General features: G+C 36.3%; 3 protein-coding genes across 7 annotated transcripts; 1 reads left to right on the top strand and 2 right to left on the bottom strand.

Annotated features, from left to right (window-relative positions):
* Positions 1-1,832: 1,832 nt before the first annotated feature.
* Positions 1,833-2,652, bottom strand: LOC111465710. The gene has a single exon (XM_023110222.1). It carries the CDS (start codon positions 2,585-2,587, stop codon positions 2,102-2,104), a length of 486 nt encoding a protein of 161 aa, XP_022965990.1. The 5' UTR covers positions 2,588-2,652; the 3' UTR covers positions 1,833-2,101.
* Positions 2,653-5,355: 2,703 nt separating this feature from the next.
* Positions 5,356-7,813, top strand: LOC111465688 (probable E3 ubiquitin-protein ligase RHY1A). 4 transcript variants are annotated; one of them, XM_023110200.1, is made up of 4 exons: positions 5,356-5,816; positions 5,910-6,025; positions 7,242-7,530; positions 7,704-7,813. In XM_023110200.1, exons 1-3 carry the CDS (start codon positions 5,646-5,648, stop codon positions 7,513-7,515), a joined length of 561 nt encoding a protein of 186 aa, XP_022965968.1. In that variant the 5' UTR covers positions 5,356-5,645; the 3' UTR covers positions 7,516-7,530; positions 7,704-7,813. The 4 variants fall into 4 exon arrangements, with proteins under 4 accessions (XP_022965968.1, XP_022965967.1, XP_022965969.1 ...); XM_023110199.1 differs by having other exon boundaries at positions 7,242-7,538; positions 7,712-7,733; XM_023110201.1 differs by lacking the exon at positions 7,704-7,813 and having other exon boundaries at positions 5,940-6,025; positions 7,242-7,542.
* A 640-nt stretch (positions 7,814-8,453) lies between these two features.
* Positions 8,454-14,329, bottom strand: LOC111465581 (probable protein phosphatase 2C 27). Of its 2 annotated transcripts, XM_023110035.1 has the most exons (4): positions 13,535-14,325; positions 11,053-11,250; positions 9,268-9,479; positions 8,454-9,196 (listed from the first exon to the last, which is right to left on the bottom strand). In XM_023110035.1, the coding sequence occupies exons 1-4, from the start codon at positions 13,706-13,708 to the stop codon at positions 8,635-8,637; spliced, it is 1,146 nt and encodes a 381-aa protein (XP_022965803.1). In that variant the 5' UTR covers positions 13,709-14,325; the 3' UTR covers positions 8,454-8,634. The 2 variants fall into 2 exon arrangements, with proteins under 2 accessions (XP_022965803.1, XP_022965804.1); XM_023110036.1 differs by lacking the exon at positions 11,053-11,250 and having other exon boundaries at positions 13,535-14,329.
* Positions 14,330-16,305: the final 1,976 nt, after the last annotated feature.

Below are 16,305 nucleotides of genomic sequence, written 5' to 3'. Positions count from 1 at the left end.
TTTTTTTTTTTTTTTTTTTTTTTTTTTTACTTTGTCTTCTTCTGAATTTGTACTTGATTTCTGTGAAATATGCCATGGAAATCTTTTCGGCAGCATCTGGCTTTCCGATTGACTGTTTCTTTCTTTCTTCGTTACTAATGAGCTTAAGGAATAATCTGGCAAGGGGAATGATAATGGATAGAAATTGAAAATTCTTCCATTGTAGACTCACCATGATCTTCGGCGACAGTGAATGGAAAATTGAAATTGGTTTCGTGCTTGATTGTTAGAATGGTGGAATGATATGTACTTATGATATTGTCCTTAGCATAAACTCTCTCTTTTTTCATCCGACATCTCCACTTTCCCTTTAATTGAGGCTATTTTTACTATGCATTCAAGGCTCAGAGTTACTTTTTTGACATCTGAAGATTCTATTGACTACCATGTATTGACATGGCTAAGTGTATTGACATGGCTAAGTTTAGGACATGACTCTATAATATTGTCCACTTTGAGTATAAGCGTGACTTTGCTTTGAGTTTCTCCTCTAAAAGGCCTCATGATTATGATATTATCCACTTTGAGTATGATATTGTCCACTTTGAGTATAAACTCTATAAACTCTGGTGGCTTTGCTTTGAGCTTCTCCTCCAAAAGGCCTCAGGATTATGATATTATCCACTTTGAGTATAAGCTTTCTTTGAGCTTCTTCTCTAAAAGGCCTCATGCTTATAAACTTATAATCATTTTCTAAATTAGCAGACGTAAAAGTCTCACACCAATAAAGATAATATTTTTTTTTATTATAAACCCCTCATATAAGACTTTCCTAATCATTACACCCAAAGAGTGTCCTTTTAAAAAATAGTAATAAGTTTTTTTTTTTCTTTTCTATTTGATTTGATGGAGTATGCATAAACAGTTTTTGCTTAATTACTAATTGTAACCGACTTTTGAGTTATCAACTATTTTCATTTATTTAATAATAATAAATATATTTTAAAACTTTAAACATATTATTAAAATTAAAAATTTAGATTATTTTCTACAAAGTTAAAAAGATATTTTATATAATTTATTATTATTTGTGGCGTTTCAAGAAAATAAAGGACTTACAATAGAAAAAGGGAAAGATAAAAACCTACATAAAAATAGAGAGGATTAAAATAGTATTTTTTTAAAAAAGTTTTATAACTAAAATCAATATTTTGAAAAGTGTTTTAAAAGTTTGAGAATAAAAAAAATTATAAATTCAATTAAAAAAATTATTTCGGTTTTAAAAATATAAAAATAAAAAGAAGACTCTTAAATAAGCCTGGATTCAGTTTTAAAAGTATATTAAATATCAAATACATATTTTTAATAATTATTGAAAAAGAGTCATAATTGATCATACATGTGAAATAATAGCCATGAACACACCACGTCAGTCCCAAGTCGCATCAATTTAATGATTTAAGAGATTACTAATTATCAATACTAATTGATGTGATATCTTATTTGTTGTGATTCAATAATTTATTTAGTAAGATCGACTCATTATTGAAGTAATATTTCTTTATTTACTGAATAAAATTCAATCATTCTTCACTATACAAGAAGTTACTATTTATGAATTTCTTACTGTAGAAATAGAAAATGCGAACTTATTTCCTTAAGAAATAAAACAAATTTGTGTAAGATCGGCAAAAGCGTCTTCAAACAATGGAAAACTGTTTAAATATCAATCATAATTCTGAAAATTTTATTGTAGCAAGTAATTTTAAAGAAATCTTAACGAAACAAAAGAGTCTTCAAACAAGTACAATTTTCATATATATATATATATATAGACAAGAACAATATGAAAATTATGTTGAAAAATTAGAATATGCTATATAAACACAGGCAATTGCATACATATAAGTTGTTTGATGAATAAAAAGTTATGCAAAACCAAAACGCATTTCCAGACGATTTATACACCGAAAATTGGGGGAAATTTACCTTTGGCATTCAATCGCTTCCGCTCCATGGAACCTTGTCGTTCATAAGTATAACCACACCGTACCGTTGCAATAATTTTTACAATCGGCCGCGAATTAAGCCTCAAAACGCCTCCAATAAATCAATTAGCAATTTAGCTATACGCCGTGGTCATCTCCCTCGACGTCTCCGAGGAAGACGGCTCTGATTTCGGCGGAGAAGCCGGTAACCTAGAGGAGAAATTTCTGAGCGGAAACGCATCATCAACATGTCCTTCATCGTATCCTTCATCAAAATTAAGCGCATAACTAAGCGCATCGTAGTGAAAATCGACGGAAGCAGAAGAATGACGGCGAGAATGGAGGCCAAGTCGCGAAATGAAATGCGGACGCCAATCGGTCTTAGACTCAGGACTCTCCCGAGATCTGGATTTATCCTTGGCAGAGGAACACCTCGTGAGCGGAGTAGGCACATCTCCATCAGAGGAAAACGACATCCGCCGTTGGTGTTGGTGGCGTTGAAGGTGGTGGTGGCCGTTCCGGTGCCTACGAAGGCAGCAGGACAAACACAGAGAAGATTTGATTTTCGCCTTCAGAGACGACGGTGAGGCATTTTCTTTATGCTCGTTCGAATCGTCCATTGGAGAGAATAATGGTAACTGAAAAACGCTGTAAGAGAAATCTGAGAAAATCAAATAATAATGATGGTGCTGGAAGAAAACGGAGTGGTTTGAGCGTTTATATATACTCCGTAGGTGGAGCGTGAAACTACGAAAACGCCCCCGAATATGTATGTGTAAAGAACCAATAATGAAACCTAAAAGGGTATCCTTGTAATTCTACCTCTCACGGTTTAAATTGTGCCTTTGAGTCGTTGCCTTTTCTTCTTTGTACGGTTATAATTCTTCGTTTAGGCCTTCACATACCTAATTTTGATGGCATTTTTCTAATTTTCTTTATTAATCAAAATTAGAATTTTAATTTAAAATACTAAATTTAAAAAAAAGAATACTAAATTTTAATTAAATTTAAAATACATCCAATTATTTAAGTAGAATAAATAATTTGAATTTTAATTAAAACTCATTAAGTTGAAGTAGCGGTAATGACCTAGATCCACCGTTAGTTGGGCTATCCCTTTCCGGCTTCCCTTCAAAGCTTTAAAATGTATCTGCTATGAGAAGGTTTCCACACCCTTATCCCAACCAATGTGGGACATTACTGTATCAGTGCTAGAAGTGTACATAGGTTCAATTGAGATGTATTAAACATTTTTTGGATCAACATGAAATTTCAGTCTGGTTGGGTTGGTGACCTGAATGACGACTTAGATAGAGTTCACAAACTAACCCAACTCAACCCTTTATTTTTAGTTAGATTATCGAGTTTTTCATTTTTTTAATTATTTAAAATAAAATATTTATTTTTTAAATTGACACAACTAAAAATGTCAACCCGATCCATTATTCACATCACGATTTACACAATTCTGTTCAATTTTTTAGAATAAATGTATGAACGGTTTACAGTTAGGTGTAAAGATTCAACCGAAGACGTCTTGGAGATCGATGGATCCTATGAACGAGAAAACGACAAGAGTAGAAATGTCACCAATGAACCTCGTATAATAACGGAACTACGAAAATAACAATTTCCTTAAAATGTTGTTGGGCCCAGCTTTAACGCGACAAAGCCCACAACCACACAAATAATTAAATAATAATAATAAATGTTTTTTATTTTACAAATTCCTAAATAATAATAAAAGCACTGTGATGTGATATACTGGGCACGAGAACAAACCACAATTTTTAAGAGGGTACAAATCTTCTCCTAACAGATGCGTTTTAAAGAATCTCGAAAGTAAAACCCTAAAGAGAACAATATCTGCTAGCGGTGAGGGTGTGGAAACCTTCCCCTAAAGCCTTGAGAAGAAGCCCAAAAAGAACAATATCTGTAGCGGTGAGAGTGTGGAAACCTTCCTCTAGCAGACGTGTTTTAAAGCTTTGAGGGGAAGCCCGAAAGAGAAAGCCCAAAGAAGACAATATCTGGAAGTCCGAAAGGGAAAGTTCAACGAGGACAATATCTGAACCTCGAAAGGAAAAGCCGAAAGAGAACAATATCTATTACTAATGGGTCTTAGTCGTTACAAGTAATGAGTATCTTATCTTTTGTGCTATGCTCGAGTTCACTGGACACCACTATTTAAATAAACCTTGCCCGAGAGAGAGAGAGAAGCAAATTGTAAATTAGGGAGAGGTTTCACCTAAAAGGGCTAGGTTCGAGTTCTGCTTTGACCTAAAAGGGCTATCGGGTTCATGGTTTTAAAACACAAACACGTCTATTAGATAGAAGTTTTTACGTTCCCTTTAACAATAGATGTAGGATCTCATAATTCATCCTCTTTGAGAACAACGTCTGACTCTATTGTAACGGTTAAATGCAAAATTGAAATAATATTCTTTTCTTAAAAGAATAGATACACACAGATCCACTATGCTTTATCTTTTAGTCTGTAATTTTGTAGGAAATTTCTTCCCTTCTTCCTCTTCCTTGTTTTCTCTCACTACTTTCATGAGAGAGAGAGAGAGGAATGATTGAGAAAATCGTGTTGTTATAATTGTACGTTTTACGCTCACCTTCAATGGCGGGGACCCGTTTTTGTCCATTACCTTCATCACTTCCATGCTCCGTTGGCCTTCGTTCTTTATCCTTATTTTAATTCATTCTGCTCCAATTTCCCCATCTTCGATCGATCTTTCCAGTTCTTTTCATTTTGTTCTTCGTGTTCTTGATTTTTCTATTTCTGGATTTCTTGTTTGAGTTGCTGGAAATGAGAGATTTCGATTGGAATTGTTCTTTTACAGCGCATCTGGATTTTGGTTCATTTTGATTAAACTGAGAAACTCCATTGATTTTGAGTTGGAATTGTTCTGGATTTGGGGAGTTTTTCTCTGTTCTTTGTCGTTCTGGCTTTTCAGCAACTGCGTGGTTCTGATTCATTTGCTGAAACTGAGAAAATCAGTGAGTGTTCGGGGATTTTATAAGCTATGTTTTCTCTGTTCTTCTTCATCCGATGAACTCCATTGATTCTGAGTTAAAATCAGTGCGTGTTCGCGGATTTTACAAGTTGTCTTCTCTCTGTTCTTCTTCATCTGATGAACTCCATTGATTCTGAGTTGAAATTAGTGAGGGTTTGGGGATTTTATAAGTTATCTTCTCTCTGTTCTTCATCATGTGATGAACTCCATTGATTTCAAGTTGAAATCAGTGAGTATTTGGGGATTTTACAAGTTATCTTTTCTCTGTTCTTCTTCATGTGATGAACTCCATTGATTCCGAGTTGAAATCGGTGAATATTTGGGGATTTTACGAGTTATCTTTTCTCTGTTCTTCTTCATGTGATGAACTCCATTGATTCCGAGTTGAAATCAGTGAGTGTTTGGGGATTTTATAAGTTATCTTCTCTCTGTTCTTCATCATCTGATGAACTCCACTGATTCTGAGTGGAAATCGGTGAGTGTTCGAGGATTTTACAAGTTATCTTCTCTCTGTTTTTCTTCATCTGATGAACTCCATTGTTTTTCTGCAATTATGCTCTCATTAATCTGCTGAAACTTACAAGCTCTTCAAATTTTGAATCGAAATCTGCTCAAAATCGTCTTCGAATTTATTTCATCTAAATAAACTCGTTGATCAATGGCTGGAATGTTGCCTGGAGTTGAATGCGCGAGACGGCGGCGGTTCCACCAGAGCATAACGTCATCGGAATCGGCGTCCACGGCGGCGAAATTAGGATCCACAAGAAGGTCCTCCTTCTGTTTGTATACAAGCAACCGTGATTTTCACCTCACTTCATCTTCTTCACAGGTATCAAAACAAATCTAGAAATTCCATCCATATCCTTCGAATTTTCTGTTTGTTTCCCGTGAAAATCTTGATGAATGATTTCAATTGTATAAGCAACGGTGCTCTTCGAATCACGCTTACCAGAACGAGAAGCTTGGGCAAGCTGCAAGGGAAGCTAAGGAACGGTTGGATGAGAGGTTGAGAACGCACAGAAAACCTGAGAATTCAAGGTAATTTCTTCATGAACCACCTTATTTCTTCATAATTTTGTTTCATCTTTATACATATATATATAATAGGAATTAAAATATTATTTTAGTTGATTTTTGTACTATGAGGAGAAAGAGTGTGGAAACCTTTCACTAGCAAATGTGTTCAACTTCTCCTTACCCGATAGTTATATGCAGTAACCTATTGTTATTGTCTTTTGCTTACATTCCCATATAACACCAATTTCAATTTTTCAAATCTTACTTTCGAAATCTCTCTGCCTCTGTTTTCTAAAACCTTCTTCTTGAATCGAGGCCAAAGGCTCGAGCATACGTCACTTGACAGTAGGCGATCCAAGAACAAATAGACTTAACTCACTTGTTGCTGGAAAGTGAGTGTTACACAATCGCAAGTCTGCTATCATCAAACAACGGCTTACTGCATATAACTATCGGGTAGGGAGATATGACTAGTAAAACCTAAACAAGATAGTATGGGCTAGGTGCAGGGTTAGGGTTAGGTTGTTATATTTAATTTTAGTTTATATAGTTTAATTAGCATATAAATTGTTATTATTCTTATTTAAAAAATTATATTATTTTAAAAATATTTTAATCATATTTGAACTAAAATTAAATAAACTTGAAAGTAAAGAAAATAAAAACTATAAAAATCATTATCGATCATTGGAGCGGGTAGCAATTAGGTCCTTCAACTTTGTTAAGTGTTGAAACTATTATCGTTTACTGTTTTTTTTTGTCTTCTATATTGATTGACAATAAATTGGGGTTTTCGTGTTAACCCATAAGATAATTAATTAAATTAAAAGTTTAAGGATATAATTAAAACCCGAAACAAAGTTGAAGAAGTTGATTGCAATAAGTAACCAAGTTTAGGGATTAATTGGTCAAATGTTTTGTTTTAATTATTAAAAGAAGAAAAAAATAGATTTGAAAAGTTTGAATTTAGTATCTTGACAAATCGTCTCTAAACCATACCTGATAGCCACGTAAAAACCCAATTCACTTTCGTTCATTTTTACTCGACCCTATAATTTTATCCTGACAACTAACGAATTAGTTGCTTGAAAAATTTAATAACACAAGAAGACAACAAGGCTCTACTAAATTATCGCAATAGAGCCAATTCAAAACTTTTAAATCATGTTCAAACTACGAGAATAGCCAAATTTAAAATTAACGTTAAAAATCTATTGATTTTCTTTTTGAATTATAGGACGAAGAGTAGTAGTGAAGAAGTAAGGTTGAAGAAAGAGAATGTGAAGGGAAAGGAAGAAACAACAACCAAGAAGAGGTTCAGTTGGGGGAAGCTAATGAAATGGAAAGCCTCCGAACAAGAAGAGTGCACTGTTTGTCTCGAAAGGTTCAGAGCGGCCGAGCCACTGGTCCATCTTCCATGCGCCCACAAGTTCCACTCCATGTGCTTGGTCCCTTGGCTCCAAGCTAATGCCCATTGCCCTTGTTGTAGGTACCCTATTCTCGCTCAATAACAAACGAGAAAGTATTCGAATAAATTAGATGTACGAGAAACCATTAAAAAATTAAAAGTGATTAAACGAATTACATTTTGATTAAAATAATAATAAAAGATGAAATATTTGAAAAATAATTAAATATAAGTAAATAAATAAGAAAATGAAATCTCATGTCAGCATTTTACAAAAGGATTAAAATTAAATGGAATAAAATCAGTTTGGTCTGATTCAGATGATTCAGCTTTCCACAATTTAATTCATTTTATAATCCAAAATACAAATTGGAGATCTTTAAATATCACTATTACACCACTTCAATAATTTTATCAATAAAAAATAAACTTTAATACGAGATCTCACATCGGTGGAAGAATAAAAAAAACATTCTTTATAAAAGCGTGAAAACCTCTCTCTAATATACGCATTTTAAATTGTGAGGCTGACGACGATACGTAATAGGCCAAAGTAGACACTATCTACTAGCGGAGGGATTTGAGAGCCGATTGGAATTCGTAGTCAAAAGTGAGCACTTTCGGTTGTGGGTTTGAATAAAGCATATTGGCTAAACATATTTAATGATCTCATTGGTATGAACCTTTTGGGGAAGCCCGAAGTAGAGTCATGAGAGTTTATGCTCAAAGTGAACACTATCATACCATTATGGAGAGTCGTGATTCTTAACATGGTATCAGAGTCGTGCTCTTAACTTAACCATGTCAATAGAATCCTCAAATGTCGAACAAAGAAGTTGTGAGCCTCGAAAGTATAGTCAAAAGTGACTCAAGTATCGAACAAAGTTCGAGGGCTCCATAGGCCTCAGGGGAAGCTCTAAAGTGTACTTTGTTTAAGGAGAAGCAATGCCACGAGAGCTCGAAAAGTCGTGATTCCTAACAATAGATTTGATAGGTTCGGACATAAGTCTTAAATAGAGACAATAAACACGATATATTTCGTCGAATTTGGGATAAATTTTGCATTATTATTAAGCAAAGAGAATGAAATAAAAGGAAGTATAATTATACAATTCCAAATATTTTGTGTTTAAGCTTCTAATTGCCTTTCTATTCCATATAAAATTCCACAGGAAAAAAGAGCTCAAAATACATTGGTTTGGTATCGAACCTTGGCCAAATTCTATCCTTCTAGCAGAAATTTCAGGTTCTGAAGCCCTTCAGCTGAAATGCTTCGTCTAAATCTTGGCCTCTGAAACACCACAGGCTCAGGTGGCTCCAAATGAAAGCTAACCAACACCACTGTTAAGTTGTCCGTGGCTCCTCTCTTTATGGCTTCTTCTACTATTTCCTTGCAGCAAAGCTTCACGTCGTTGTGTTCTTGGAGCCTCCGACGAGCAAAGTCGATAGCGTTTTGACTTGTGAACACGTCCCATATTCCATCGCTCCCTATGATCAAAAACTCCTCCTCCTTCGTCAATGTTATTAGTTTAAGTTCGGGTTCGGCGCTTAACGGTCCACCTCTCTCGCTCATTTCCTTCATTCCTTCAAGATGCCAGTCTCCTAACGCACGAGTGACCCCAAGTAGTCCGTTTAGGTAATCGTCGTCGATGAATCCGCCCAAGGCCTCGATTCTCTTGCGTTCTTTTGTGCAGCATGGTCTGTGGTCTTTAGACATTTCTATTGCACACCCTTGTCTTGATAACACTGCTCGGCAATCGCCAGCGTTTGCTACAAGCAAAGATCTGTTTGAAATGATGACGATTGTTAAAACGAGAAGATCGAAATCGGTGTAAACGAAAGTGAAAACGAGTACCTTCCGAATATCATTGCAGTCAGTGCAGTTGTGCCTGAAGATAGAGATGTTTCGAGAGTGCAAGATCTAGCGAAAGCTGCATCGGTCTCCATAAACGACCTCGTGACCACTTTTTCAAGCGCTAAAGGAAAGTCGGAATCTTCGATGATGACTCTTGGTAAGTGGTCACGAACGAATTGTGCAGCGCCTTTTCCTCCGTGACCATCGAATACCTATTTGTTCATGATAAGCTAAAGATCAGAAGTTGCCATCCTCATGGCTAGATCTAATCCAACAGAGTGATAAAACTACGTCGAACCAAATGTACTTGTTTTTATATATGGCTGGAGACGAGCAACGAAAACTAGCTCTACCAACAAACCCGAGAGATCGGTTGATTCCAATTACAGGAGCGAAACGGGGTTTGCAACATCCATGTAAAATCTCAGGCCTCCCGTTACCCGACTATCAAACCCGTCAAGCCAATGTTTCCCCACTTGTGCAATTTGCATATGTTCAAACAGACCAAGGGCTTATCCACTACCAATCGAAACGCATTACCTCGTCCTCAATTTGGCTACCACTATAGGTTGTTGGGTTATTAGTCATGTAACAGCCTAAGCTCACCGCTGACAGATAGATATTGTCCTCTTTCGCTTTTGCTTTCCCTTTCAGGCTTCAGCCCACCTGCGATAGATATTGTCTTCTTTGACTTTCACTTTCAGAACCGACGTGGGATCTCACAATCAATTAGGTTTCTACACCTGTTTCCCTCTCCAATCGATGTGGGATCTCACAATCCAGTTCCCCTCTCCAATAGATGTGGGATTTCAGAGTCCACTCCCCTTTAGAACCCAGCATGGGATCTCACAATCCAATTCCCCTCTCCAACCGATATGGGATTTTATAGTTCATTCCCCTTCGAGACCCAATTCACAATCCACTCCCCTTCAGGACCTAGCATGAGATCTCACAATTCAGTTCCCCTCTCCAACCGATATGAGATTTTATAGTTCATTCCTCTTCGAGACCCAGTTCACAATCTACTCCCCTGCAGGACCCAGCATGAGATCTCACAATCCAGTTCCCCTCTCCAACTGATATGGGATTTTATAGTTCACTCCCCTTCGAGACCCAGTTCACAATCCACTCCCCTTCAGGACCTAGCATGAGATCTCACAATCCAGTTCCCCTCTCCAACTGATATGGGATTTTATAGTTCACTCCCCCTTCGAGACCCAGTTCACAATCCAATCCCCTTCAGGACCCAGCATGAGATCTCAGAATCCACTCCCCTTCAGGACCCAGCTTGGGATCTCACAATCCAGTTCCCTTCTCCAACAGATATGAGATTTCATAGTCCACTTCCCTTCGGGACCCAGTGTCCTCACTTGCAGACACTCGTTCCTTTTCGTTCCTTTCTCAAACATATTTAGTAAAGCTATGTACGATAGATAGTTATAGAAGAAGGTAAATTACTATAATTGGTAAAACTAGTATGTAAGTAAAATTTGGATAAGTTTATAGATACTAAATTCTTAACCAACTCCTATACTCAATTAATGAAAAACGCTATCATATTCCTCAACCCAATGCTTCCAAATTTCTTGGATTTCTTTTGTGGGGGGGGATAAGATTCAGATGCTGAAATAACTATCAAAAAGCACATTAGTTTTGAATAACATATCCTATTTCCATGGACGACACAACATACTAATGTTCTAATGTTCTCATTCTCTGTCGGGGTCGTATTCGTTTTGCATACGAAGATTCCAAGTCAAAATAACATCAGTTTTATGAACTTACACCATAGAAGGAGACCGCTTCCTCGTTGACAAAGCTACACCCGAACTTCTTACCCATGTCCTGAATGCATACATGAGTGTCCTCCATATACGGACGCTTTCCGATATCGGACCATTCTCCCGATCTAAGCGCAGGAACAAAAGTAGATGGGCTCTCTTTCCTGTCTACCACTGCAGCGTCCTCGGAAATGCTCTCGAGCTACATGAATCAAGAGAAACGAACAATCACCAAGTTAGATGGGTTCGTTGCCACTTTCTGCATCGACAAAGTTTGAACAATGGCGCTCTTCAAGGAGCGGCATTAATGACTAACGGAGAACCGAAGGAACCCCATCTAGAGGCTTCAATAGACGTGATACTAGGAATATCTATAGGTTTATCATATCGATTCAGCTACACGAGTATTCAAATTCAGGGAAGGGATTCATATCAACGAACAAGATGCTTTTAGGGACAAGTGAACCAAGTCAAGGTTACAGAGATGTGTACTTGGGCAAAAAAATTCAACTCTATCGTTCAACAAAAGGTCCTATTAAGTAGAATTCATAAATACAACTACAATAGCTCAAGCCCACCGCTAGCAGATATTGTCCTTTTTGGACTTTCCCTTTCGGATCTCCCCTCAAGGTTTTAAAATGCGTAGGAATGTTTCGTTCTCCTCCCTAACCTATGTGGGATCTCACAATCCACCCCTCTCGGGGGCCAACGTCCTCGCTAGCACACTATCCGGTGTATGGCTCTGATACCATTTATAACCGCCCAAGCCCACCGTTAGCAGATATTGTCCTTTTTAGGCTTTCCCTTTCGGGCTTCCCACAAGGTTTTAAAACTCGTCTACTAGAGAAAGATTTCTACACCCTTGTAAGGAATGTTTCCCTCAAGGTTTTAAAACGCGTCTATGCTAGGGAAAGGTTTCCACACCCTCATAAGTAATGTTTCGTTCTCCTTTCCAACCGATGTAGGATCTTACAATTCACCCCCCTTTGGGGCCAGCGTCCTCGCTGGCACATCTCCCGGTGTTTTACTCTGATACCATTTATAACAGTTCAAGCCCATCGCTAGCAGATATTATCCTTTTTTAACTTTCCCTTCCGGGCTTCCTCTCAAGATTTTAAAACGTGTCTACTAGGGAAAGGTTTTCACACTCTTATAATGAATGTTTCGTTCTCCTCTCCAACCTATGTGGGATCTCACAATCCACCCCATTGGGGGTCTAGTGTCCTCGCTAGCATATTGCCCGGTGTCTGGCTCTTATACCACTTATAACAACCCAAGCCCACCATTAGCAGATATGGTCATTTCTGGGCTTTCCCTTTCAGGCTTCCACAAGGTTTTAAAACGCGTCTACTAGAGAAAGGTTTCTACACCCTTGTAAAGAATGTTCTCTCAAGGTTTTAAAACGCGTTTATGCTAGGGAAAGGTTTCCACACCCTCATAAGTAATGCTTCGTTCTCCTTTCCAACCGATGTGGAATCTTACAATCCACCCCCCTTGGAGGCCCAACATCCTCACTGGCACATCGCCCAGTGTTTGCCTCTAATACCATTTATAACAGTTCAAGCCCACCGCTAGCAAATATTGTCCTTTTTAACTTTCACTCCCGGGCTTCCCTCAAGATTTTAAAACATGTCTACTAGGGAAAGGTTTTCACACCCTTATAATGAATGTTTCGTTCTCCTCTCCAACCTACGTGGGATCTCACAATCCACCCCTTGGGGGCCCAGTGTCCTCGCTAGCACACCGCCAGTGTCGGGCTCTGATACCATTTATAACAGCTCAAGCCCACCACTAGCAAATATTATTATTTTTGGGTTTTCCCTTCCGAACTTCCCCTCAAGTTTCAAAACCCGTCTACTATAGAAAGATTTCCATACCCTCATAAAGAATGTTTCGTTCTCCTCTCCAACCAACGTGGGATCTCACAACAACCGTCCTCGTTGGTTTTTCTCCCTTATCCTCTCCTTTCGTCCATACCAAGGGACCATAAACTAAAGTAGGAATTGTACAAGCTACAGAAACAAGAAATTCATGCTAAAAACTTTAGAAACTCGACAATGGAACCTCAATTACAACATAAAAGGACTAAAGTAACATCTTTTAACAAGCACATTAACGACAAAAAGTAGCTGTTCCTGAATCATAGAACTTTCAAATCAATTACAGTGAACCATACTTTCATGTTCTCAAACAAATTTGGAATTGAAACAGAGAAGAACCCATCAGATCAAACCAACATAAACAGAGAACAGAGCTCAAATCAGTGAAGAACACCATACAGTGAAATCCAACCAGATTCATATCAGCTACATTCAGTGAAATCCAAGGAATCCCATCAGAGAAATCCCCAAAAGAAAGAACAACAAAACAAGTTCTTCACAAAATTTCACCAAATACCCAACAAAAAAGGGGGAAAACCCAGTACGAATCTAACAAAATATCCCTCAAAAGCATAGAAATGAGTAAAAAGGAAGCAAGATTCATACAGGAAAAGAATTCCCAGAACGGGTTAGGTCGCTGGTTCCACCAAGATCAAGCTCCTGATCAGGATTCCCCATCTGGGTCTCCAAAAACTCACAATGCATGCGCCATGGCTTGGTATTAGTACTCCCAGAAGGCGCCCTCTCAGCCCCAACCGGCTCGGAATCCGTCACACACATGACGATAAAATACCAAAAGAAAAAGCTGTGAGGAGTTGGGTGGCTCGGGTTCAACTTGCAATAGGTGGGTATCCAAAGAAACAGAAGAAAGCACAAAGTTAGAGAGAGAAAGAGAGGGAAGAGAGGGAGAATGAGAGGAAAATGATGGAGGGAGAAGAAGATTCTGAGAATATGTATAATGGGTTCAGAGAAATTGAAAGGGAAAACCCTGATTTGAGCATGAAAAACAGTGAGAAACAGAATTAAACAACAAAACAGAGACGAATTGTTTTTAATTTCCAAATTTTTATAATTGAAAATTTTCCTTTAAATTGGGAAATGTTCAATGTTTGTAAATTCAATTTAAATTTCTTTTTAACTTTTCAAGAAACTTGCCTTCTTCCCCTTTTAATTTAAAGACATAAAGTTTGGCCATTGGAGTCTGATAAGGATAATGATGAAAAAGTTCCCGTAGAGATTATAATATCTTAAAAGTAAGTTCGAGAGAAACGTAAGGTGAAAGAAAGTAAGTATCGGTTGCATGCACTGAAATATAGTTCGAGCTTGTAACGTATACTCTAGTATTCTAATATGAAATGAAAATCTTGTTGGTTTCGAGGCCAATTTTGACTTTTTTCTTTGTTCATTCTCATCAACCACGTTCATGAATTCCCTTTGGTTATTTTCGATTTAATGGCTTGTTTGGCCCTTTGTAGACTTAGGAGATGGTTCGACCATGTTTCTCCTTAAAGTCATAGATGTTGATTATGTTGGACGATGAAAGTTCCACGTCGACTAATTTAGGAAATGATCATAGGTTTATAATCAATGAATACTCTCTCCATTTGGTATGAGGTCTCTTGGGGAAGCCAAAAACAAAGTCATGAGAGCTTACTCAAAGTGGACAATATCATATAAGTGTGAAGAGTCGTGTTCGTCAACAGATTAATCTCAGTCTCACGATCACATATATTTTAACTCAACCCTATAGTTAATTTTTGACTCGCATCAAGTTGATATATATATATATATATAGGTGTCCATGATCTTGACCTGTGAGTTTTTAAAAATGGGGGAGTCATTAAATTTATTATTTGAGCTGCATGTTTCACATTCCTTGAATCATTAGTTGGCAAGAACATTGATCAACCCTCTCTCTCTCTCCTCTTCTCTCTCTTCTCTCTCTCCTCTTTCTCTCTCTCTCCTCTTTTCTCTCTCTCTCTCTCCTCTTTTCTCTCTCTACAAAGCAAAGAGATGAATGGTAGGTATTGCATCCCTAGAAATAGGCATCAATGGTGATAGCTACCTTTACATGACATGAGGACTTAGAAAGGAACCTAATTCACACATTCTTTTTCTTTTCCATTCATAAATTCAAATAATATTATTATTTCCAATTCAAATATCTGACATTTTAATAAATAATGAATTATTTTTATCATTTATTGTTGGTTGGTGTATCATATTAATAAAATTTCAAATTTCCCATTAATTATATTAACAGAATATTTAAAATTTAGTGACTAATAAAGACTTAAGTAGATATTTTAAAAATATATAATATTATTATTAGTAAGGATTAATTGAAAGGAGAAATATTCTTAAAATAAAGAAAATAATAAAATTTTGATTCTGTTCACACTTAGAATTTTGCCAAATAGGGCCACGCAACACAATCACTAACCTCAATTTTATTTTATTTTTTCTTTTTCTTTTTATTTATTTATTTTAAGTTCCCAAAAAAAGTGACAAAACCCCCTAAATATGACAAATTACAACTTGTATATTTACCAAAAAAAAAGTTCCCATTAATATTAATTAATAACATATTTATTGAATTAATATTTATTTAGAATTACTAATTAAATAGCAATAATTGTGACAAAAAGAGATGTGGAATGAAAATGACCTAATTAAAATAAATAAATAAATAAATAAACTTTCATTAATGAATGCATTTCAATTTAATAAATGCATAAATTTATTACAAATGGCCTATGAATCAGATACAATATTAAGAGTTTATACATTAAGATTAAAAATTTAATAAATGCAATTTTTAAAAAAAAAAATAACCTATAAATCAGATACAATATTCAGAGTTTATTTTTGAAAATTAAAATTAAAATTATTTTTGGTTGGTTTAAGATGTGAATATCCAACAATAACATGGGTTAGTGGTCCATTTTGCTTCCATATTTCATGCAATATAAAATATATCTTCACCTAATAGTTGAGTTACGAATTTGAACTTAAATTGAATGGCATAAAAAGTAATAGAAATTTAATTGAAATTTTTATAGGAGTTCGGCAAATTAATCTATTTTCTTCTTATACTAAACGACATGACATGGCCTACAAGTTTAATCTTACGATTTTTCATTCTTATTTCAATTTCGATCTTCGTTTAGAATTTGCTCCATAAAATAGTCATTTCCACCCTTTCCCGTCAAGATCGACAAGAAACCAAATCATGTCACTTCATCACTAAGATTTCGACGTGAATAGAATAACATCTTCCTTCCCACACATACAAAAAAAAAAAAAAAACCTATGTCCTAATCTAACGGCAATTGTATGAATCGAGAGGCAACAAAATTGTAGCAATGAGATGGAAA

The sequence above is a fragment of the Cucurbita maxima genome, unplaced genomic scaffold (genome assembly GCF_002738345.1).
Source record: "Cucurbita maxima cultivar Rimu unplaced genomic scaffold, Cmax_1.0 Cma_Scf00029, whole genome shotgun sequence".
NCBI classification, from domain to species: domain Eukaryota; kingdom Viridiplantae; phylum Streptophyta; class Magnoliopsida; order Cucurbitales; family Cucurbitaceae; genus Cucurbita; species Cucurbita maxima.
Note: the sequence above shows the minus strand (reverse complement) of the source record. Positions and strands in the feature narration are given on the sequence as shown.

Bases quoted from the DNA above. Each gene is read 5' to 3' on its own strand.
- LOC111465581 (XM_023110035.1), bottom strand. From the start codon at position 13,708: ATGTGTGTGACGGATTCCGAGCCGGTTGGGGCTGAGAGGGCGCCTTCT. The intron at 11,251-13,534 runs GTATGAATCTTG...TGATTCATGTAG, and splicing joins GTTCTGGGAATTCTTTTCCT to CTCGAGAGCATTTCCGAGGA. The intron at 9,197-9,267 runs GTACTCGTTTTC...CATTTCAAACAG, and splicing joins ACTGCAATGATATTCGGAAG to ATCTTTGCTTGTAGCAAACG.
- LOC111465688 (XM_023110200.1), top strand. From the start codon at position 5,646: ATGGCTGGAATGTTGCCTGGAGTTGAATGCGCGAGACGGCGGCGGTTC. The intron at 5,817-5,909 runs GTATCAAAACAA...CAATTGTATAAG, and splicing joins TCACTTCATCTTCTTCACAG to CAACGGTGCTCTTCGAATCA. The intron at 6,026-7,241 runs GTAATTTCTTCA...TTTGAATTATAG, and splicing joins AGAAAACCTGAGAATTCAAG to GACGAAGAGTAGTAGTGAAG.
- LOC111465710 (XM_023110222.1), bottom strand. From the start codon at position 2,587: ATGGACGATTCGAACGAGCATAAAGAAAATGCCTCACCGTCGTCTCTG.